The sequence below is a fragment of the Nicotiana tabacum genome, chromosome 19 (genome assembly GCF_000715075.1).
Source record: "Nicotiana tabacum cultivar K326 chromosome 19, ASM71507v2, whole genome shotgun sequence".
Lineage (NCBI taxonomy): Eukaryota > Viridiplantae > Streptophyta > Magnoliopsida > Solanales > Solanaceae > Nicotiana > Nicotiana tabacum.
In genome coordinates, this window is record NC_134098.1 from 72,449,580 (window position 1) to 72,475,284 (window position 25,705).

General features: G+C 38.0%; 2 protein-coding genes across 2 annotated transcripts; both read right to left on the minus strand.

Annotated features, from left to right (window-relative positions):
- LOC107817854 (uncharacterized) lies at window positions 1-7,212 on the minus strand. The gene is made up of 3 exons (XM_016643746.2): window positions 7,033-7,212; window positions 6,893-6,945; window positions 1-475 (listed from the first exon to the last, which is right to left on the minus strand). Exons 1-3 carry the CDS (start codon window positions 7,118-7,120, stop codon window positions 353-355), a joined length of 264 nt encoding a protein of 87 aa, XP_016499232.1. The 5' UTR covers window positions 7,121-7,212; the 3' UTR covers window positions 1-352.
- A 14,039-nt stretch (window positions 7,213-21,251) lies between these two features.
- LOC107799619 (putative disease resistance RPP13-like protein 1) lies at window positions 21,252-25,705 on the minus strand. Its single transcript, XM_016622761.2, has one exon. The coding sequence runs from the start codon at window positions 25,473-25,475 to the stop codon at window positions 21,408-21,410; it is 4,068 nt and encodes a 1,355-aa protein (XP_016478247.1). The 5' UTR covers window positions 25,476-25,705; the 3' UTR covers window positions 21,252-21,407.

Below are 25,705 nucleotides of genomic sequence, written 5' to 3' on the forward strand. Positions count from 1 at the left end.
TTAGAAGGGAAAGCTTACCAAGAGAACCAGTGTACTATTTAAGAATAGCATAGATAGTTCAGTACAATTTTAGAGAGAGCACAGAAAATATCAGACTTCAAACTACGGAGAACTTCTGTAACGAGTGAGCCGGGAAATATATGGCAGTTTTCCTTTGGAACAAGGCCCAGAATATGATAACATGACATGAAATTTTTGCTGATTGTACTCATTTCAAATGAGGCTCCTTAAACAAGAAAAAAATCATAACTAGGTCTTACAAAAGTGAAAAAGAAGACCTTTGCAAACAGACGACACCAAAATTTTGTTTATACAACTGATGCCTCTTAGGCAGTCATCACTCATCTTTGCACTACTTCTTTGCACCACTGGAGGACTCAGGCTGTGGTTTTATTATATTTAATTGACCACCATCCTTAGTAGCAAATGTAGCTGCTTTTACTTCATTGCAGTGATTTATAAACTTTGTCAACTCCTGGTCACAGAAAAGAACAATGCACAATAATAAGACAAATGCAATCAATAACAAGCGCAATAGCTATATCAATTCCTGCTTTTGAGATAAATCTAGCAATTCCACTTAAGAGTTGCCGCAAAATTATTTTGAACCTCGACATTGCAAAAAATACCGCGACACAACAGAAAAACTTATTACTTCTTATATACTAACTTATCTTATGTAGATGAGCATGGAGTTATTAAAATTTTACTTGTATGTTATATTAGTTAGCAAACGACAAAATTATTCAACAAGTACTTGGATAGTTAAGAGTATTGGAGGAAACTTCACATGATTGTCCAAGTAGAATTGTTTACTTGAATGAAACCTTTACGGAGATGTGAGCTACAGTAAAATACTGTTATCTGGGGATTCATGTAAAACACTCGGGAAATCCCAAAACGGAAAGCATATCATATAAATTGGAACAGACTAATAGAGGGAGTTGAAGCTGGAATACTGAATACCATTTTATGAGGTCAATCAGTCCAACATGCTAAAATGTTGATGCAAACACAATATGACAAAACAATCTAATTTTAACAATATCATTATAATTTAGTTAATGGCTGCTTCTAAGTGACAAATGACAATGAATAGGGAGTTCTGCAAAAAAGCACAACTGACACAGACTTAATCATTTGCTAACAACCAGCAATTGAAATGTAAAGGCTATCAATGCCCTAGTTCCCTTTATCAACAGAGTCAGCTTGTCACGTACAGAGATACCACTGTACATAACCATTTAGACCTGTATATTAGTTGAGCAAATGATTTGATTCTAAAATTTTAAAGTTGAAGGTACAGCTGAATAACTCTCTCTTCAACCATAGAAATCATGCCACTGCACTCAATAGCTTGAAGAAATTAATAAGTTTAAAGCCTTTAACCTGCGCATTGGTATCTAAACAAAACATAGCTGGATGTACCCAACACCAAGCAAAAAGGGAAAAGCAAAGAAAGTGCACTACATACTGTGCCGCCTACCATTCTGATTCTCTCTGCTCCATTCCATCCTTGTGTCCAGAATATATGAAATCAGCATAATATCATTCTTCGTAACCCTAAACTTAACCGCTTGTGGCATCTACATTTAAGTACTCGAAGGTTGCATAAAGAAAAACAACCTAATGTTTGAGCAGAATTGATTCTTTTGCAAATCTATCTATACTATATTAAAAACACGAAGGCCCTTAGCGAAATGTTGTTCGCCTTTTTTACCCTTTAAAAAATAGAGTTCACACTAGACATAATAGTCATTTAATTACTTTTCCTAATATGTAGGAGGCGTCATTTAATTCGCTAATAATTAGGAATAGTCCTTCAGTTATTTTCCTAATATTTAGGAGTTCGAAATCAACTATATTTTGTGCATTAAATCCTTATATAACGTTTCAAATATATTTAAAATTATTTATCTAAACACCTTTATTTAAAATAAATACATATTCTAATATTAAGTGGGATTTTACTGGGTTGTTGTTGTTGTTGTTGTTGTTGTTGTATTCTAATATTAAACACCTTGAATAAATTTCTCCTTATTTATATTATGTAACATAACAATTTTATCAATTTTTATATCACGTCGCAAACCGAGATGTTAATTAAAAGACAAATCGCTACCACCTAAGCTCCAAAATCCGAGATGGTTAGAGAAGAATCACTAAATGCTCCAAAATTCAGGTTCTCTTTTGAAAATTACCTAGATAGTAAATTTTGAAAAACAAAAAATCTGAAAATATAAAATAACTATTGAAGTTCTAGAACCGATGCTAACCAAAAGTAAGAATATTTCAGTTACCTAACGACCAAAATAATTTATAGAGTAACTTATATGAAGTTAATTGCCACAGAATTGAAGTTAGACGACAAATTCAGTTTTATAGCTTTAAAAACCAAACTAAACTATTCCTATAACAAATAATTCTAAGGTAAAAAATAATATTAACATGTAAGAGTTTGTTAATATTTAAAATTTTAAAATTAACCAATTAAATTTTACAATAATTTCGATGGAATGTGATTTAAGGACAATGTTTGCACTAAAAACTTTTCGATAGACGAGTCTAATCTATCAATTTATCGACACTATCATAAAAAAAAGAAATTCTAACATAAAAGTTGATCAACTTTCACCCTTCACAAGTGAAGTTCATGTTGAATAAAATCATATAGTTAATATATATAACTTATTTTTTGTTGAACTGATATTTAAGATTTTAAAGACTTCTATGAGATAGAGTTCTTTCTTTATTGAATTAACTATATAAGATCGACATTAATCATCATTTTCATGATTTTACACATTTTTTCTTTTAACCAAATTCTAAAATAATATTTATAAGTTTTTAAAAGAAAATTACTACCTGAGACGAGGTACACGCGCAAAGCGCGTAACCTAAAACTAGTCAACAGAAAAACTAAGCCTGACCAGTCTGACGGCTTTCAGCCCTTTTAAGCAGAAAACAAACCCAAATGTGTTACCCTACTATAGCACCCTACACTTTTTATTTATTTATCAGGAGCACGCTAATAACTTATTTAATAATGTGATGACCCGATAGGTCATTTATAGTTTTACCCTTCATTTATGTGTTCCAAGACCTCGAATAGCTCTGCTTAGCCTTTCTCGATTTGCGTGCGCAGTATGTGTCCTTTTTCTGGAAGGTTTTTATGAGAAAATTGATAAAAATATGAAATTGTGCCTTAAAACTCATTTGAATTTTGTGTAAACGGAACCGGATCAGTGTTTTGACGGTCCCAGTGGGTCCGTATTGTGATTTGGGACTCGGGCGTGTGCCCGAAATCGAATTCGGAAGTCCCTAACTTGATTTATCATAATTTGTTGAAAACTAGTAATTAAAAAGTTTAAAGAATTCATAAGTTTGACTGTAGTTTGATGTTTGATCACGCGAGCGAGTTCGTATGATGTTTTTGGACTTGTATGCATGTTTGGTTTGGAACCCCGAGGGCTCGGGTGAGTTTTGGATAGGATACGGATGATTTTGAACTTAGATTTTCTGTTTTTTTGGAAGTCTAATGTCACTTGATGCTTTTTGCTTCGCGATCGCGAAGGGGAAACTGGGGCTGGGGTGGTTTTCTTCATCTGTGATAGCGATAGCTGGGTCACGAACGCGGAGCAATGGGGGATTTATCCTTTGCGAACGCGACTAGCTTCTCGCGAACGCGTAGGGCTATGGACCTGGAGGGGGTACTGGGCTAATGTTCTACGCGAACGCGATCATTGGGTCGTGAACGCGATGGCCAGGGGGAAGAGTGGTCGCGAACGCGAAGGCCAATTGGGCCGCGGTGCATCGCGAACGCGACAGGCCCTTCGCGAACGCGAAGAAGGCCTGACGCTCGGACCTTAAAATATTTCAAACACGGGATTTCACCCATTTTTCACCATCCTTTCATTAGAGCTCGGCCTAAAGGCGATTTGGAGGAGAAATTTCATCACCTTTTCATAGGTTAGTGTATTTTAACTTGTTTTTTTCCATTACCATCATCACCCATTAATTTCTAACCTTAATCTATGTTCTTTCATGGTAGAAAATTAGGGATTTGGGAAGAATTGGGGGTTTTTTGTAAAATTGAGATTTAGACCTCGAATTGAAGTCGGATTTCGAAACTAATTACATAATCGGGCTCGGGGGTGAATGGGTAATTGGGTTTTGGTCCGAATCTCAGGTTTTGACCAAGCGGGCCCGGTGTTGACTTTTGTTGACTTTTTGGGAAAAGTGTAAAGATCTTAACTTTATGCCTTGTAATTGATTTCCCTAGCATTATTTGATGTTATTGAGTCGATTTTGGTTAGATTCGATTGGTTTGGAGGCAGATCTTAGAGGAAAGGCCCCGGTAAAGCTTTGATTTTCTTGCGGAGCGAGGTATGTGTAGTGTCTAACCTTGATTTGTGGGAACTAGGAACCCTTGAGCTATGTGCTATGTGAATTACATGTGTAGCGACGTATATGCGAGGTGACGAGTGTATATACGCCGTCAAAATACTTGTTTCCATGCTTTCTCGCATTTCATTAATTATTTTATTCCATGTCTTAATTGTTGCATGCTTTAATTGCTTTCTATGCCTTAACTAGCTACTTGTCACTTATTTCTCTCATATTAAAATGTTCGGTTCTCCCATGTTTCCATAATAAATTGCCACTTGCCTTAATTGCCTTACGTGTACACTTTAATTGTCATACATTTGATTTGTCTTGTTGCTTTGTACTAATTGTAGCATTCCTTGATTTGGGTACGAGGTTCTTTTATGGCTTGCTTTCATATTCTTTATTCGTAGAGATTCTAGTGAATTGAGTTGCAATTTATTATATTTATTGATTTTTGCTTATGGATCGGGTTGCACGCCGTAACAGGTGGAATAAAGGAGGATTGATATTGATATGGTAGGATCGAGTTGCACACCACAACATGTGGAATAAGGGAGGATTGATATGGTGAAATAAGGGAGGATTATGATATTGATTATGATTATATGGTGGGATCGGGTTGCGTGCCGCAACGGATTTTACTTGTTATTATTGATATTGATATGGTGAAATAAAGGAAGATCGTGTTTGTACAGTGGGATCGGGTTGCGCGCCGCAACTGTTTGTGTGTTTTGTATTCCTTGTTGTATTGTGTTGGCTTCGGTGTTTTCGTACGAGATTCTGAGGATTGGTATTTCTGGTTTTACTGATTTTCGAGGATTGAGATCATTTTCATAAGTTAACTTCCTTATTTTCCGTATTCCTTTCCTGTCATTATTAATATACTGCGTATAGGTTATTGTAAGTACCCGTCTTAGCCTCGTCACTGCTTCGTCGAGGTTAGGCTCGACACTTACAGAGTACATGGGGTCGGTTGTACTCATACTACACTCTGCACTTCTTGTGCAGATTTTAGAGTCGGTCCCAATGGCGGTCAATAGATTGCTCGGATTGGCCATCGGACGGAGACTTGAGGTACAGCTGCTCGGCGTTCGCATCCCTGAAGTCCCCTTCTACCTTATCCTAGTTGTTTATTTCTTTTCAGAGAGTTTTACTTTCATTCAGACCATTATCTGTATTATTCTAGTCGCTCGTGCACTTGTGACACCAAATCTGGGGTTGTATCTAGATATTGCGGTTGTCATGATTTTTCGCACTTTATTTCAGTTCTATTTCAGTTATTTCAGTTTAATTGGTATCAATTAATTTGATTTATTGAAAATGGCTAAAAACTATTCTAACGTTGGCTTGCCTAGCAAGTGAAATGTTACGCGACATCACGGTCTCGCGACTGGGAATTCCGGGTCGTGACAAATAACCTCCTCAAACACTCTTTTTAATTTTGTTTGCATCGGTCCCATATTTCCTCTATGTTTCCTATGGGAATATAGGATTAAGACACAAGACTAAGTGGGTTGTGAAACTCAAGGAAGCCCTCTAAAAAAACAAAAACAAAAAAAGGTGTTTAACTAGCTACCTTTCCACAAACCTACCCCTCAATTGTAGACAACTTTCCATCCAGCAGTAACACATACTGCTACCCTTTTCCCCACTATCCTGAACTTAGTTAAAGCAAAAGAGAAAAGTAAGGGCCACTACTATCCATTACAAGCAGAAGATCAAGTTTCAATATCAAGAATTGACTGACTTAAAATGAAGACGTAAAGAATACTACTCCACAAGACTAATGAAGTCAAAACTCAGGAAAAGAAAATTGAAGATAAGGTCATCGCTCACCTTAATCCTCCACCAAAGTCATCTAACTAAATTAATTAATGTCCACCAACATTGTCACCCCCCCCCCCCCAAAGCCCAGGAGACACCTTCTTTCTCAATTCCCTTTCTCCTATTTTGGTCATTATGAAGTTTTGAGATGTTCGTATATTCAAATTTTCCACCAAAAAGTTGTCAAAATCATCTAAGGGATAAAAGCTCAAGGCAATGTTGCCCGACATAAGTGACACAAGAAAAAAAATTACAGCACCTACGGGGAAAATAACTATAGTCCGTTACGGGTCTGAGTGATTTTCCACTCTCTCCTACTCTACTTCCACAAACATATGCCCACTCCTATTCATCACCAAAAACCACACCCCTTCCTCAAACCCAACCTCCATCACTATTACATTATATGCACTCAATTACTCGGTTTTTGTGTTTGGATGATGTAAAATGTGTTCAAGTTTTTTCTTTCTTCCTTTGGTAAATTGTTTTAGTTCAAAGACTACTTTTGAGTTTTTACATTCTGGTTACAACAAGTGGTGAAATGAAGTAAACCGTTGAGATAATTTATCCCAGCTGGTGCAAAACATGCTGGCAATTTATGTTAATTAAACACACAAATAACTCAAAATACCATAAATTATAAACCTAAAAATCACAGGGCATGGATGAGAGTACTCACCCGATCGACATCCATCTGCTTTGTATTCTTTGACGGTTTCACAGCTCTCTTCCCTGCAATTGAGAATAGTTGTAAGCCCCAAATTAATAGACGCTATAACACAATCAATGGGACAACGCACAAAAGAAACAGAAATATGCCTTTGCGAATTTGAGGGGCTTTTCCATGACGACTAGGTACTGATTTCTTCTTCTGTTGCCCTTTGAAAAGACCTGCCTTTTGTGTCATTTTTCAACTCTCTTTCTCGATTGGTTTGAATGAATTCTAGGGTTTTGTGGGATGCTAGGGTTTATATTCACCCGATTCGTGGAATTGCTGTTCTAAATGAAGACATAGACCGGTTCGGGTCATTCTAAGGGGACTAACCGTACACCGGTCTAGTTGATTGGATCTCGTTCTTGTTTTAATTTCTACTCTTCTTTTTTTCGTTTTTCTACTTTTAATAATATTTTTTGCCCTTTTGTGCAATGGTAATTTACTATAGTCCCATAGAGATTGGCACAATAATGATCCAACTATTTAACTTTTTGCGTTCATTTGAATATCAGCTTCTTAAATTTTTTTTGAAGAAAATTTACTTATTCAAATACTTCACGAAAGGATAAAAATATAATGCTTAAAAATCAAAGAGAATAAGGCCTAAGTTTTCATCCAAATTAAATTATTGCTTAACTATACTCTTAAAAATTGACAACAAAATTATCCTCACCTTATCCAAACTTATCGCATTAATGGTTATTATTACTACTATATGCTGTAATGGAGCTTGTGCAGTTTGTAAACCTTGTCCCTAATATTAGAATAGCCAACATTATAGTTCGTTATCAATCGGCAAGGAGAAAATTTTCTCTATCTCTTTCTCCTCCGATAGAGGTTTGAGTGTGTGACATCTACTGAACCAAAGTGAAGTTATCAACTTCTTTGCAGCATCGGCGGACTCAGGCTGTTGTTTAATTATATTTAATTGACCATCTTAGTAGCAAAAGTGGCTACTTTTACTTCGTTACCAGTGATTAATAAATTTGTCACAGAATAGAATAATGCAAAGTATTGAGACAAATGCAACCAATAACAAGTGCAATAGCTATATGCCTATATCAATTCTTGTTTTTAAAGATAAAACTAGGAATTCCACTTAAGAGTTGCCACAAATTATTTGAAACTCGACATTGCAAAAAATAACGCGACACAATAGAAAAGCTTATTACTCCTTCTATACTAATTTATCTGATATAGTTTTGAGTGAGCACGAAGTTTTTTTAATTTTACTTGAATGTTACTATTCTCGGACAAAATTATTCAACAAGTGTTAGTCCCGCCAATATTGCTGTATTTGTAAATAATAATTCTGGAAAATATAAGTTATCGTAATGAAACAGTAATTAATTCGAGCCCACTGAATTCACAGTGTTTCCTTAAGGAATTTAATCCCCTCCTAGTACCCAAGGTTATGGATTATTTCCTCCCAGGATAGAACGAATCACACACTGGTGTAGCGGTACTTCAAACCCCAGTGTTTCAGCGAACACAAAGTTCGGTAGCAAATCACACTTATAGTTGCTTTATTTGAATCCAAATCCAAATCCAAAAAGCCGAAGTCGAAGCCGAAGCCGAAGCCGAGCCGAGCCGAGCAGAGCGAGCGACGACGACGGCGCGAGGCTTGCTTTCTTCTTAACTCTTTAAGAGCTACAAGAAGAGCAATTATATATATACCCACCAAAAATCTTTTCCTCTTCCAATATGGGACAATGTCTCATTGTCAAGAGGGAAAAACTTAAAATTTTACTCAAAAATTTTATTTTCCCTTCATTTCCCATTCACCCTCATTTTAAGACTATTTCATCTTAAATAACAAAAACCTCAACAATCCCCCACATGAATGGGGAATGGCTATATCACGGAAGTATGCATGAAAAAACTGTATGATTTGCAAGCAAGGATTAATCGCATCTGGATAAGTAGGTTTCCCTTTGAACTTTCCATAGTGAACTTATGTCGGATATACTCGGTCAATCGGTAGATTTGATATCTTTGAACCGTCGATCTTTGGTGTATACCTAGACAAACATAAGTCACACAATCAACCCTTAACCGTCTTTGGTTCTCATTGTTGTGTTCGTTTCAGCCATGAACACCGCCTGGTTTCATAAGTGCGTAGAGTACTGGCCTTACAAAGTTCTCCTTGAAGCGGCTAACACTTCACACTTACATAGGTGATTCCTAAACGTGTCATCCTGTAGATATACTATTTGATATATCCCGTATCAAATTTAGAAATCATTAAAAAGCCTTAATGCTTTATCCTTGGTACTGAACATTGTCTCATCACGAGAACGGACTAAAATTTTATTTGACAATGTTGAACCGTCATTAATGACTTTGTTTGATCTCCTTGAACCTAGATCTTGGGATCTCCAGTCTTCTAGGTAGAGTTACCGCCACAATAACTTGTTCTCGGCCATAGCCCCATTCCCCTTGATGATTTCTCAACTACCTCTCTAGTTAGGCCTTTTGTAAGTGGATCCGACACATTATCACTTGACTTTACATAGTCAATCGTGATAATTCCTCTAGAGAGTAATTGCCTAACGGTTTTATGTCTTCGTCGTATATGACGAGATTTACCGTTATACATAACGCTCCCAGCCCTTCCAATTGCCGCTTGACTATCACAATGTATGCATATTGGTGCCAACGGTTTGGGCCAAAATGGAATGTCTTCCAAGAAATTCCGGAGCCAAAATGGAGTCTTTGCAACTTTAAAGCCCAAGTGCTTGAATTTTTCAAGTACTGTCTTAATATAATGAGATTGTGATAATGCCAGACCTTGAGGAGTCTTATGGATCTTAATTCCCAGAATTAAATCAGCAACTCCCAAGTCTTTCATATCAAACTTGCTATTGAGCATACGCTTAGTAGCATTTATGTTGGCAATGTCATTACTCATTATCAGCATATCATCCACATATAGGCAAACAATGACTATGTGATTTGGAACATTTTTAATGTACACACATTTATCACATTCATTTATCTTAAAACCATTTGACAACATTGTTTGGTCAAATTTCGCATGCCATTGTTTGGGTGCTTGTTTTAGTCCGTAAAGAGACTTAACAAGTCTACATACCTTCTTTTCTTTTTCTGGAACCACAAACCCTTCAGGTTGTTCCATGTAAATTTCTTCCTCCAACTCTCCATTTAAGAAGGCCGTCTTAACATCCATTTGATGAATTTCAAGACCAAACACTGCAGCTAATGCTACTAACATCCGTATGGACGTAATTCTTGTAACTGTAGAGTATGTATCAAAGTAGTCTAGACCTTCTCGTTGTCTATACCCTTTGACTACGAGTCTTGCCTTGAATTTATCAATAGTGCCATCATTTTTTATTTTTCTCTTAAAAATCCATTTAGAACCCCAAAGGTTTATTTCCAGGAGGAAGATCAACCAATTCCCATGTATGGTTGTTCAATATGGATTCTATTTCACTATTGATTGCCTCTTTCCAAAACAATGATTCCGAAGAAGTCATAGCTTCTTTAAATGTTTGAGGCTCATTCTCCAATAAAAAAGTCACAAAATCTGGTCCAAATGAAGTAGACGTTCTTTGACGTTTACTATGTCTTGGATCCTCCTGATTACATGTACTTTCTTTTGTTTCTTCCCGAGGTCGTTTAGATCCTTCACCAAACGACTCACATTCCTTTTTATACGGATATATATTTTCAAAGAACTCAGCATTATCTGATTCTATAGCCGTATTATTATGAATGTCGGGATTTTCTGATTTATGAACCAGAAATCGATATGCTTTACTATTTGTCGCATATCCTATGAAACCACAATCAACGGTTTTTGGTCCTATCTTTACCCTTTTGGGTTTAGGAACTTGCACTTTTGCCAAACACCCCCACACTTTAAAATAATTCAAGTTGGGCTTCCTTCCTTTCCATTTTTCATATGGAATGGATTGTGTTTTGCTATGGGGCACTCGATTTAATATTCGATTAGCCGTAAGAATGGCTTCCCCCATAAGTTCTGTGGCAAACCAGAACTTATCAACAACGCGTTCATCATCTCCTTTAATGTGCGATTCTTTCTTTCCGCAATCCTATTAGATTGGGGCGTGTAAGGGGCTGTTGTTTGATGAATAATTCCATATTCTAAACATATTTCTTCAAAAGGAGATTCATATTCACCACCCCTATCACTTCTTATCATTTTTACTTTCTTGTTAAGTTGCGTTTCAATTTCATTTTTGTATTGCCTGAATGCGTCTATTGCTTCATCTTTACTATTCAGTAAGTAAACATAGCAATATCGAGTACCATCGTCAATAAAAGTTATGAAATACTTCTTTCCACCGCGAGATGGTATTGACTTCATGCCACAAATATCTGTGTGAATTAAGTCTAAAGGATTTGAATTCCTTTCACCTGACTTATAAGGATGTTTAACATACTTAGATTCCACACATGTTTGACATTTTGATTTTTCGCATTCAAACTTAGGCAGTACTTCCAAGTTAATCATTTTTCGCAAGGTTTTATAATTGACATGCCCCAAACGTACATGCCATAAATTATTTGACTCAAGTAAGTAAGAAGAAGCTGAAATATTATTATTGTTTTTCACAACCATTACATTCAGATTGAAAAGGCCCTCGGTGAGGTAACCTTTTCCTACAAATATTTCATTCTTACTTATGACAACCTTGTCGGATACAAAAACGCACTTAAAACCGTGCTTAACAAGAAGTCCAGTAGAGACTAAATGCTTTCTCATTTCGGGAACATGAAGGACATTGTTCAAAGTCATGACCTTGCCAGAAGTCATTTTCAGAAATATCTTCCCATATCCTTCAACTTTTGCTGTTGAAGCATTTCCCATATAAACTGTCTCTCCGGGTCCAGCAGGAGCATAAGTAGCAAAAGCTTCTCTAACTGCACAAACATGGCGAGTGGCTCCAGAATCAAACCACCACTGTTTAGGATTTCCCACCAAGTTACATTCAGAAAGCATGGCACACAAGTTATCAACATCATCATGCTTTACTACCATGTTTGCTTGACCCCTTTTCTTGTCTTTCTTCGGAGCACGACACTCCGTAGATTTGTGTCCGATTTTTCCACAGTTGTAGCAGTTTCCACTGAACCGCTTCTTGCTTGGGTTGTATTTCGGAACAGAAGCCTTCTTCCTCTTTTTGTTATCTTCAACAATATTTGCTCTCATTATTGTTGAATTTCCACGGTTTCTCCTTTCAGCAGCTTTATTGTCCTCTTCGATTCTCAACCGAACAATGAGATCTTCTAGGGACATTTCCTTTCGTTTGTGTTTCAAATAATTTTTGAAGTCCTTCCACAACGGAGGCAACTTTTCAATCATTGCTATTACTTGGAATGCTTCATTGATGACAAGACCTTCAGCAAGTAGATCATGAATAATCACTTGCAATTCCTGGACTTGGGTAATAACAGACTTGCTATCTACCATTTTGTAGTCCAAAAAATTTTGCGGCAACGAATTTCTTCATCCCGGCATCTTCAGTTTTATATTTCTTTTCAAGCGCATTCCACAATTCTTTTGACGTCTCCACGCCACTGTATACATTATACAGATTATCATCCAGTCCGCTAAGAATATAATTCTTGCATAAAAAATCAGAATGCTTCCACGCTTCAATCACGATAAAGCATTCATTCTCTGGAGTTTTATCTGGCAGATCAGGAACATCTTCCTTGATGAACTTCTGTAGACATAACGTAGTTAAGTAGAAGAACATCTTCTGCTGCCAGCGCTTGAAATCAATCCCGGAAAATTTTTCGGGTTTTTTTGTCGGTGCCAACGTCGGTGTTCGGCTTGTCGATGCGTTGGCAGTCACCGTCGGAACAGCTTGATTTTCGCTTTCAGTCGTCATTTTTTTCTGTAAAAAAAATGACACAAACAAACGTTTAATAAACGTTTTCAAACTGGAGTAAAAATCACGTAGATTTTAATCTCCAACAAAACGCCACGAAGGCTTTACTCTCCAAAACGGGAGTACACAAAACCACAAAGGTTTTAGTTTGCAGAATAATAAGAATAACACAAATACAGAAATAAATAAATTAAATTCCTTAAGATTGTTAGTCCCGCCAATATTGCTGTATTTGTAAATAATAATTCTGGAAAATATAAGTTATCGTAATGAAACAGTAATTAATTCGAGCTCACTGAATTCACAGTGTTTCCTTAAGGAATTTAATCCCCTCCTAGTACCCAAGGTTATGGATTATTTCCTCCTAGGATAGAACGAATCACACACTGGTGTAGCGGTACTTCAAACCCCAGTGTTTCAGCGAACACAAAGTTTGGTAGCAAATCACACTTACAGTTGCTTTGTTTGATGTTAAAACAATGCAGAACAAAGGAGTAGAAACTCAGAAAATCGTATGGAAATGCTGAGAGGAAGGAGTGCAATGTGTAGCCAAAGTTGAGCGTTTTCATTTTTTTTTTTTCAACAGCTACTGCACATATTTATAGGAGTCAGCTTTGAAGATGAACGACCCTCCACCCTCCATGGTGGAGCATGCACTAACTTGTTTGTGGAGCAAGCACTTGGCTTAATATTTATTATTAACAAATAAATTTGATCCAAAAAATTAATCAATCGATCATTTGACCAAATCCGAAGCCGAGCCGAGCTGAGCGAGCGACGACGACGGCGGCGCGAGGCTTGCTTTCTTCTTAACTCTTTAAGAGTTATAAGAAGAGCAATTATATATATACCCACCAAAAATCTTTTTCTCTTCCAATATGGGACAATGTCTCATTGTCAAGAGGGGGAAACTTAAAATTTTACTCAAAAATTTCATTTTCCCTCAATTTCACATTTACCCTCATTTTAAGACTATTTCATCTTAAATAACAAAAACCTCAACAACAAGTATTTGAAAAAGTTAGAGTACTAGAGGAAACTTCACAAGATTGTCCATGTAGAATTGTTTAGCTGAATATAATCTTTAGGAAGATGTGAGCTATGTATAATTACTATTATCTGTGGATTCATGTAAAATACGGACATGCCAAAATGGAAAGCATATAAGTATCATATAAATTGGAATAAAGGGAGTTGAACTGGTACTAAAACTTTAAAAGACCAGTGAAGCTAGAACATCAAATATCCTTTAAGAGGTTAATCAGTCAAACATGTTAATGCAATACAAGATTTTACAAAAACACGTTTAAGTTTAACAGGTCATTATAATTTGTTTACTAAGAAAAAACTATTGAATGTGAAGGCAGTCAACCAAGTTTGCTTTCCTACCATCAGTGATTCAGGGTCAGCTTGTCATGGGCAGAAAACCACCATAGATTATTGTTTAAACATGTTTATTAGTTAAGCAAATGATTTGACTGAATTATAAAGTTGCAGGTACAACTAAATAACTCTCATTGATCAAGCCACTGCAGTCAGTAGTTTTAAGAAAGTTTAAAGGCTTTAACCTGTGCAATGGTGTCTCAAAAACATAGAGGATATGCCCAACACCAAGGCAGAAGGAAAACCAAAGATAAAACCTAAATGAACTGCATATTCTGCTGCCTACTATTCTGGTTCTTTCTCTGCTACACTCCATCCTCGTGTAGCATAAACATCCTCTTGATAACCCTAAATTTAACTGCTTGTTGCATCTATATGTAAGTACCTAAAGGGTGCACAAAAGAATCGACTCAAAATTGAGCAGAATCAATTTCTTTCGCAAATCTATCAAACAATAGTTAAGTTGACCAGTCTGACGTCTTGCAACTGTTTGAAGGAGAATATGAACCCGAATGAGTTATCTTACTAGCACCCTAATCACTTATTTAACACCCTCCTCCAACACTACTGTTTTCTAGTTATGTTTTTGCAGTTCCCAAGTTTCCTCTGGGTATACAGCATCAAGACCACAGATTAAGTGGACAATGAAACTCAAGAAAGCACTTTACGGCAAAATTAAGAATTTAACTAGTTTTCTTTCCATAAACCTATCCTTACTTCAGTGACAACTTTATACCCAGCAGTTAAATATTACACTTCCTGATCCTAATATTTGGCAAATGTGATAATTTTCAACCACAGCTCCATTGCAAATGCTTTGCCCGCTTCCTGAGACTATTCTCGCCCTATCTCATTTGCTGGTTAGAATGGTGTTCTTTTTCTTTCTATTTGAGTTTTAAAAATGGAAATAAATTGGCAACTACACCAGCTTATATATCACTTGTGACTGTCAATGAGTTGAAATTAGCTGGTGTTTGGTGAAGTAAACTGACAAAATAGAAGAGGAACTTAGGAAATTTTTTCTGTATATTTGCTGATAGATCAACGTCTGTCCAAGCTACTACATAAATACACTGGAAAAGGAATCTATTCTCTAACTACCTAGCCAGCTGTACAATTCTTATTAGCTGTCTTGTAACAGACTAAAGGATAATCCAAAGAATAAATCAAATTGTATATACAAGGTGGGTTACTCTGATGGTAAGCACCCTCCACTTCCAATCAAGAGGTTGTGAGTTCGAGTCACCCCAAGAACAAGGTCGGGAGTTCTTGGATGGAAGGATGCCGAGGGTCTATTGGAAACAGCCTCTCTACCCCAGGGTAGGGGTAAGGTCTGCGTACACACTACCCTCCCCAGACCCTACTAATGGGATTATACTGGGTTGTTGTTGTTGTTGTTGTTATATATGTAAGGTGTATTTTCTGTTTCCTACTACTTCGTTCTAGTAAGCCCAAAGAATATTGATCCAATTTGGGCCCAAAACTGTTAAGACCCAACAGTTGAGAAAGAGCTGCTTGAGCCCAATTTGGGCCTAAAGTCTCTCTTTCAGACATAAACATACGAAGCTTATCGGAGATGAGAACTATCCAAAATCTCTGTCAATAGTATGTTGTACCTCCATCAATAAACCTTCATTTTTACAATTATCAGCTCCAAATTTTGTATCATCACCAACACCCCCCTCAAGTTGGAGGGGGAGGAAAGAACCCCCAACTTGCCCAACAGATTGTGATGGATGGGTCCTGTGAGGGATTTAGTAAAGAGATCGGCGAGTTGGGAGGAAGATCAGACATAAGAGAGTGAAATCAGACCGGCAAGAAACTGTTGTGCCTCACGAAATGGCAGTCGAGCTCGACATGCTTCATTCGTTCATGGAATACCGGATTTTTGGCGATGTGTATCGCGGCCTTACTATCAGAGTGAAGCGGTACTGGAAGGGAGATAGGGATAGAAAGATCTGCGAAAAGACGAACTAACCAGGTTAGTTCAGCCACAACTCGTCTCATGGATCTATATTCCGCTTCAGCGGAGCTAAGAGAAATGGATGTTTGCTTCTTCGATTTCCAGGGAATAGGAGAAGAACCAAGTGAAATGTAGAAACCGCTGACAGATTTTCGTGAATCTGGGCAAGTCCCTCAATCAGAATCACAAAAGACCATCAATTTGAAAGAGGAAGATGATGACATAAAAAAGCCCAGGCCTGGATCTTTCAGCAAATAGCGAAGTACATGAAAGGCGGCTTGAAGGTGTGGTTGGCGAGGGTCCTGCATGTACTGGCTTAAATGCTGAACTGTGAAGGAGAGGTCTGGTTTGGTATGTGTTAGATAGTTGAGTTTCCCCAGGAGATGGCGATACAGAGTTGGATCAGCAATAGGATCTCCTGTTTTAGCAAGAAGCTTTACCGTAGGGTCTAAAGGACAGGAATCAGTAGACAAGTGCGAGGAGTCAAATTCATGCAAAAGGTCCAAGGTGAATTTTCGTTGACAAAGGATCAGACCCTGAGCTTCTCTGATGACTTCCATACCAAGGAAGAAATGTAAGGTACCTAAGTCTTTAATTCTGAACTCTTGATGAAGAAACTCTTTCAATGTAGTTAATTCAGCATCATCATTGCATGTTAGCAAAATGTCATCAACATAGACTGCAACTATAGAAATAGAGGAGTTTGTCTTCTTGAAAAATAGGGAATAATCATTTAGAGAGTGAGTGAAGCCTTTGAAATTGAGGGCAGCTTTGAGCTTGGCATACCATTGCCTTGATGCCTGGCGAAGTCCATAAAGTGACTTTTTCAGTTTGCAAACGTGATTAGGAGTAGGAGGACTAACCCCAGCAAGAAACCTCATATAAACCTCCTCATTTAAATTGCCATGTAAAAATGCATTGTCTACATCTAATTGGTAAAGTCCCCAGCCTCTCTTCACTTCTGTAGCCAAAATACACCTCATAGTGGTCATTTTAACCACTGGTGAAAACGTTTCAGTGAAATCTATTCCTTCTCGTTGTATGCCACCTCTAATGACCAATCTGGCTTTTAGCCTTTCTATGTTGCCATCTGAGTGTTGCTTGACCTTATATACCCATTTACATGGCAAGGCTTTCCTACCTTGGGGTAATTCTACCACATCCCAGGTTTTATTGAGCTCCAGAACTTCAATTTCTTTTGCCATTGCTTCCTGCCAACCAGGGTGATGAGCAGCCTGTGCATAACTGATAGTCTCTTGGATATTAGACAAAGAGTTAAGCATATGTTGGTTAGAAGAGGTTAATCCAGTAAAGGACACAAAAGTAGGAGTGACTGGAGCTAGGAAACATGAATCAGATACATCTGCGAGGTGAATTGCATTACAAACATAGTCTTTTAGATAAGCAGGTGTGACATGAGGTCTGGTAGATTTCCTGATGAGGGATTCTATCATAGGTACTGAAGCAGGAGTGGAGGAAGAGAAGGTAAGAAAAGTGGAATGTGGGTGAGAAGTGGAAACATGAGAAGAAGTGGTAGACAAGAAAATGTGTGGAGGAGAGGCAGGAGTGGGGAACTTAGGAGAATAAGCAGCAGTAAATGGTGGAGAGGAAACAACATGAGTGGAGGGAATGATAGGTGAAGAATCAGAAAAAGGAGTACTGGTATAAACTTTAGCAAGAGGTAGAGAAGGATTAGGGGAAGAACCAGTGTTTATAGAAGCAAAAGGAAAGAACTCTTCATGAAAAATGACATCCCTAGAGACAAAGGTCTTAAGAGTCTGTAGATTAAGCACCTTATACCCCTTCTTCCCATGTGGATATCCTAAGAAAACACAAGGTAGTGCCCTTGGCTCAAACTTTGGTATGTTGTGTGATATAGTAGAGACAAAACATAAGCAACCAAAACACTTAAGGTTTGTATAATTGGGTTTGGCTTTGAACAGAACTTCATAAGGGGTTTTGAAGTGTAATATCTTAGAAGGGAACCTGTTAATTAAGTAAGTGGATGTTAATAAAGAGTCTCCCCAATATGTGATATGCAGATGTGATTGGTATAGTAAGGCTCTGGATGTTTCTAGTAAATGTCTATGTTTTCTTTCCACAACTCCATTTTGTTGTGGTGTATAGACACATGAAGTTTGATGTATGATCCCTTGTGAGTGAAAATAATCTGACTGAAGGTGCCCACTACCTAATTCAAAAGCATTGTCGGACCTTATAACTTTGACTTTGGTGTGAAACTATCTCTCTACCATGTTTAAGAAGGATTTCAAAACTGTGAAGGCATTAGACTTAGTACTTAATAAATAAGTCTAGGTACCTCTGCTAAAGTCATCAACAATAGTGAGGAAATACTTATAACCATCATATGTAGGACTACTATAGGGTCCCCAGGTGTCCACATGAATCAACTCAAATATTGATTTTGTTGAAATAGAACTTGAAGGAAAAGGGAGTTTAGATTACCTTGCCATAGGACAAATAACACATGGAGTAGAAAATTTGGAACAGGAAGATATTGAAACTGAATAAATATTTCTCATATTGCTTAAAGGCATGTGGCCTAACCTATAATGCCTCAACTTTTCCTTTACATTGGAATCAGAAAGATTAAAACAGGAATTTAAAAAAGGAACAGAACTAGATTTCTATCTAGATACAAAAGTATTTCTAGACTTAGGTAAACTCTTAGAAACTGCAGCTGAAACTCTTGACTTGAGGATGTAGAGACCTCCCTTTTCTTTACCAATCTCCAGAGGGCTCTTCAGTGAAGGGCCCTGCAGCAGAAAACAAGAAAGAGGGGTGAAAAGAACATACTTATGAAGTTGTCTACACAACTTGTGTATAGATAACAAATTGAACCTGAAAGAGGGCACATACAAGACATTATGTAGTACCACATTACGTAAAATTGACACTGAACCTGCGTGTGTAACTCTAACTCTATATGAATTTGGAAGTTTAACCATGAGGGGTTTAGGCAAAGCCTTATATTCTGTGAAAAAGTGTTTGTTGAAAGTCATATGCTCAGTTGCTCCACTATCTAATATCCAAGACTCGTTATCAATTTGAATGAAATAGGCATGTGACTTAAAAAAATTGGCTATACCAGCACAACTAAGGTTTGCAGAAGCATCAGAAGTGGAAGTTGCCTGCTGTCACATGTTTGCCTGATGGAGAAGTTACAGAAGCTGTGTTACATTCTCCTGTGTAAGTGTCTGAATCCCTGCATTGTGTGTTCCTTGATTTGCTTCTTCAGCTGAGTTGAATGCAACATTTGCTTGCACTCCTCCTTGAAATTTCCTTTGTTTTGTGAACTTAAAGTCTGTGGGAAAACCATGAATCCTGTAATATTTTTCAATACTGTGTCCTGGTTTCTTACAATAAGCACATATTAATGAGTTTCTTTTTGCATCAAAAACTCTTTTGTTGCCTCTCTGTTCATTGTATTTCTTACCCCCTGCTTGATTGAAAGCAATGAAGGAGGCTGAGTCTCCTGGGTAAGCAGGGCTAGCTTGAATTTCTCTTTGTTTTTCATCTTGCATTACCAATGCATATGCCTGTCCAATAGAGGGGAGTGGAGAGGACAACAGTATGTTGCTCCCAACTCCTATGAAGGTCTCATTCAATCCCATAAGGAATTGCAAGAGCCTTTCATCCTGATGAGCCTTCTGGTTCTTTGCCTTTGCTCCACAGTCACAGTTGAGAGCATCTAGCTCATCCCATAAGCTCTTCATTTTGGTGAAGTAAGTAGACACACTTGAACTCCCCTGCACCACAACACTTAGTTCTTTCTATAGTTGGAAGAGCTTAGCTCTATTTGTTTGACCAAATCTATCTTCCAGGTCACTCCAAAGATCTTTGGCACTCTGGGAATATAACACACTATCTGCTATTTCCTTTGAAAGGGAGTTAAGGAGCCATGAAAACACCATGTCATTTGATCTGGCCCAGGCCTGTTGAAGACCTGAGTTTGCAGCTGGAACAGCTAGGGATCCATCAATGAACCCTAGCTTGTTCTTTGCTGACAAAGCTATCACCACGGCTCTTCTCCAACCACCATAGCTCCTGCCATCAAATACTGATAAACCAGGTTCATTCTTGGGTAATCTGAAGGGTGAAGATAGTAAGGGTGTGTTGAATCAACAACACCACTAACCATGGAACCTACTGGAAGGGATCCAGCTCCAACGGGAGTGGAAGAAACAACTGAAGGGCTGCTCTGAGATTCAGTAGCCATTTCACACAAGAGAGGGAGAAAAGAGATGTAAAAAAAAAAAGAAATTGGATCGCAAGCACTTCAAGCCTGCTCTGATACCATAACAAAATAGAAGAGGAACTTAGGAAAAATTTTCTATATATTTGTTGATAGATCAACGTCTGTCCAAGCTACTACATAAATACACTGGAAAAGGAATCTATTCTCTAACTACCTAGCCAGCTGTACAATTCTTATTAGTTGTCTTGTAACAGACTAAAGGATAATCCAAAGAATAAATCAAATTGTATATACAAGGTGTATTTTCTGTTTCCTACTACTTCTTCTAGTAAGCCCAAAGAATATTGATCCAATTTGGGCCCAAAACTGTTAAGACCCAACAGTTGAGAAAGAGCTGCTTGAGCCCAAATGTCTGATGACCCATTAAGTCCAAACCATTGTAACCATTTGATTAATTGCATCCCATCCGTCCATTGGCATTAAAACCTAAAGTCTCTCTTTCAGACATAAACATACGAAGCTTATCAGAGATGAGAACTATCCAGAATCTCTGTCAATAGAATGTTGTACCTCCATCGATAAACCTTCATTTTTACCATTATCAGCTCCAAATTTTGTATCATCACCAACATAAACAAGGGAGACGCAAAATACAAAAACTTGAGATCTCATCATCTCACGTTTACAGCATTTGGATTTGCAAGATGAACTGATGCAATAAAAGAAAAATTAAGCATAAAGTAACTACTCCAAAACAACCTTGCACCTAATAGTTATTATAGTGGTTCCTTCCTTTCCTATGTTGGATAATTGAAATCCTGTAAGACATGGTTTGGTTAATTTAGTCTCAGAATATATAATTTGGGTATATGATGTGTTTAATGTGCCTTATTATTATCAATGTAACACTAAACCAAAATGGGAAGTTAAGAAAGAGTAGTTGCATATATACAAAGTGATAATATGATAGACGAATGACGTATCAACGCTAAGAGACTTCACGTAAAGACATGAAATAGATGCACTCAACTATGAATTTTGTTCATGAAGCAGAGTACCGTCAATATGTACGCACGGAATGTTTGCTATCTTCAACCAGTATTCTCCTTTCTCCTTCAAGCACTTTTCTTTTAGAAGTGGCGAGCCTCGAATTTCCAGATATGAGATTGTATCAAGCAACTCTTGATTAGGCAAGTGACGAAGCTTGGCGCAGTCCCTTATTAGCAGATGCTCTAGAGAAGACAGATTTACGAGTCCCTTGGAAAGAGATTCAAGATTGCAGAGTCTACCAAGCCAAAGTGAGGTTAAACTGGATGGAAGCACGCAATCATCGGGAAATGAAACGAGATCCATGAATCCATCAATGACTGTCAACTTTTGGAGAGTGGTGAGCTTGTGCAGACCCCATTCTGATAGAGGTTTGAGTGTGTGACAGCTGCTGGCCCAAAGTGAAGTTAAGTTGGGAGGCAACTCCTGCTCAGGAAATGACTCGAGACTGGTACAATCATGTAGCATCAGGGACTCAAGTGATGTAAGGCCTCCAATCTGATCAGGCAGTTTGTGGAGATTGCTGCAGCTCCAGATTGAAAGGCTTCTCAGATTATGGGAAGGCAAGCAACCATGTGGGAAAGACTCTAGAGTATCACAACGACTTATGTGCAATTCGACAAGACATGAAAATAAAGTTGGCATTCTTTCTACAGATCTCAGTAACACGGTGAAACTTGGCCAATTAGAAATCCTGAGACGTTCGAAACTACTGCTTCCCTGCAGCAATGTATCTGAAACTGAAGCGAGCTCCCTACAATTATCAATTTGGAGTACCTTAAGAGTAGTTGGCAGTCTGTGAGTTGAAATGGATCTGAGTGATGGGCAGCCGTCAATCTTGAGCTCCTCAAGACAATGGCTCCGATGAGGCAAGGTCTCCAAAGCCACACAATGTGCAATTTCAACTCGTTTAAGCATGGTAGATAGCTCAGCAACATCAAGTGAGACAATTTTCGGGCATGATCTGATGCGCAACTGTCTGAGAGATAATGCGTTGTCAAATCCACAGGGAAGATTCTCAAAATTAGAGCACTCACATATGGACAAAGATTCAGGTGTCTGAGGCAATGCATTCTCTTCTAGTGACAAGCACTTCAGTTGGGGACACTTAGAAATTCCCAGATTTTTCAGATTACTGAGATGTTCTATTGAAGATTTACCATCCCACAGTGATATCAGATCCCCACACTCAGTTATATCCAAATCTTCAAGTGACCCCAGATACTGTGTTAACTCTTTAGATAGTAGACTGAGTCCCCAAACACAGCGAATTTTCAGGACCTTTACGGAAAAGATGCCAAAAATGCTTCTAAGGACTTGCACGTTACATTCATCTAAATTCAGCTCACGAAGTACTGGAAAATTAGAGAGAGAAACAACACTCAATTTGGGACAATTACATATGCTAAGCTCATGGAGTCGAGGAAACGCATTGCTGAGCGAAATGTACCATTCCTCCCATTCCGGCAAGTTTTCAAACCTCAGAACTTCCAGTGCTGGAAAACCCAAATTTAAGGGATCATCACCTCCACAAAACTCAGTACCTACCCTTTTCACACATGGCATGTCATGAACATACAATTCTGCAAGAAGCGGCAGCTGCCCAAGTGTTGGCAAGGTGAAGCTTCTACAACCACCTAATGTCAAATGAGTTAAGCTTTTAAGCAAGCCCGGGCTTATCCAACTTGGATATTCTATTCCCCCATAAAACAGTATACTGAGTCTTCCCAAGTTCCCATGAGGTTGTAATAGTTCAAGAACATCCTTTTCAAGTCTTGCATCCCTTGAACCATCAAAATCTTTGTTGAATTCCATCACCAACTCATCAATGCCTTTTTTAGAAGCTAAATCAGCTTCCCTTGCATCTGTAGTATCAGTGACACTCTGCAACTCCGTAATGGCAAGTGTTCCATGGAGATTCGACAGGCTTTTTAGCTCCCACAGTTTCAAGCTATTACTTCTGCCTAATACCATTTTGTGGAGAGTCTGCAGACTTGTCAACTTATAGATTCCTGTGGGCATCTCTTGTAATTGCTCGGTGTCAGCATTATTAAGATGTCTGAGGTTGATTAGATTTCCTAATGTTGCTGGCAACTTAGTGAGTCTGTAGCAACCACACAGCAAAAGGGACTGTAGATTATAGAGAGAACAAATTGATTCTGGTAGCTGCTTAATTGATGTCTCCGATAAGTCAAGGAAGCGCAAATGTATCAAATCACCAACGGAGTTTGGTAGCTCAGCTATGCAATATCCACTTAATGACAGAATTCTCAAGGAACGTAGTTTAGGTAGGAAATCCAATAAGCCTTTTGATATGTAGGACTTCTGCCAACCTTCTAACTTCTGAACCTCTAAGGGTAAAAATGTCCTTAGACCTTGAACGGCATGGAGGGAACTGAACCTTTTAAAAATTTCATACTGCCGACGAACATAAGATGAATGTCTCGCCTTCTGACAATTTGTTGTCCTTTGTGTACCCTCTGATCTTTCATCCAACCTAAAGCATATGTCTCCAGCAACAAACTCGGCTAAATCATGTATTAAATCATGCATCATGAATCTTGATTCATTACCACTAGAATGTTGGAAAAATGACCTCGATAACAGCTCATTAAAGCATTCATCACCCAATTCTTCAAGTATTTTCTTTCCTTCTGATTGCTGCAAGAATCCTTCCCCCATCCACAACAAAATAAGCTCGTCCTTGTCAAACTCATAATCCTTCGGAAATATTGAGCAGTATGCAAACAAGGGCTTCAAATCAGAAGGGAGATGATAATAGCTCAACCGTAAAACAGGAAGAATGTCACTTTTTTCTTCAGGTAAATCCCATATCTTGCTATTTAGTATATCTTCCCACTCCTTTGGCCTTGATTTTGTTCGCAAGAGACCACCAAGAGTCTTTGCAGCCAAAGGCAAGCCTTTACATTTTTTCACCAATCTCTCACCAATCATCCTCAAGTCCGGCTGTGCATCAAAATTTATTGAACCCAAAGCATGCTGACAGAATAATGATAGGCAATCACTACTTGCTAACTCCTTCAATCGATAAGGAGTAACAGAACTCATAACAGATGCAACACCCTCATTGCGCGTCGTGACAACAATTTTACTTCCAGGCAGTCCAACTCGCAAGGGACTCAGAAGGAGATCCCACATTCCGTAATTCTCATTCCATACATCATCAAGTACAAGAAGAAACCTGTTCTTCGAAAGCTTCTCCTTTAAACTTACTTGAAGCATATCCAAGCCCTTAATCTCTCTACTTTCGGGTGCCACAGACTCAAAAATCAAGTTGGTTATGCCCAATACATCAAAAACTTCAGAAACACAGACCCAAATCTTCAAATCGAAGCAATCATTAATTTTGGCATCATTGTATGCAAGTTGAGCAAGGGTTGTCTTGCCAACACCACCCATTCCAACAATTGGAATGATGCAAGCTTCAAAATCACAATTTCCCTGATTACTCAGCAATAAATCAAGAATGGCATGCTTATCCTTTTCACGGCCATAAACTCTAGATTCATCCACTAAGGAAGTTGTAGGCATCCGTTCTCTCATTCTAATAAAACTAAACCTCCCTCCATTATTTTCACTCAAGCCTAAATCAATTTTCTGCTGTGCCATCTCTAGTAATCTAGAGTTGATCTTCCCTAGCTTGGACTCTAAAGTATGGTTAAACTTCAAAGTACTAGGAGTCAAACTGGTACAGCAAGTAGGGATCAGTTTTTGTAACTTACTTCTCTTGGAATTAAATTCTGTCATCATTTTGCGCCGGAAAATCTCTGTGGAAACCTCATCAAGAACATCATCCAAGTCATAAGCCAAGTCCCTGAGATCTTCTAGCCACAATTTCACAGCTTTATCAGTGATTTGCTTCTCTTCAGCATCAGCAAGCGCTGCCAGAATCTTGGACAATGTTCTGCTCCATTTCTTGAGCTGAAACTGGATTCCTTCTTTTCTTGCAAAGTTCAAAATCTCCCCAGAAGCTAACTTCTCAAACAACACAGTGATGAATGCTGAAAGAAACACCTCTGCTACAGCCATATTTCAACTCCCTACTAGAGATCAATTGGATACAATTTACTATCTTTTCACTTTTCAGTGGAAAAAAGATATATGATCAGCGAAAAACTGTGAATGCTATGGATTTGAAGCTCATGTATCAAATTGAATGAGGATTCAAAAAGGAATGTATGTTTACTTTTGCTAAGTCTAAGGTCAACTACAATGAGTCAACATTTTGCTGAAAGCCACCACCACAGTGGGTGCCAAGC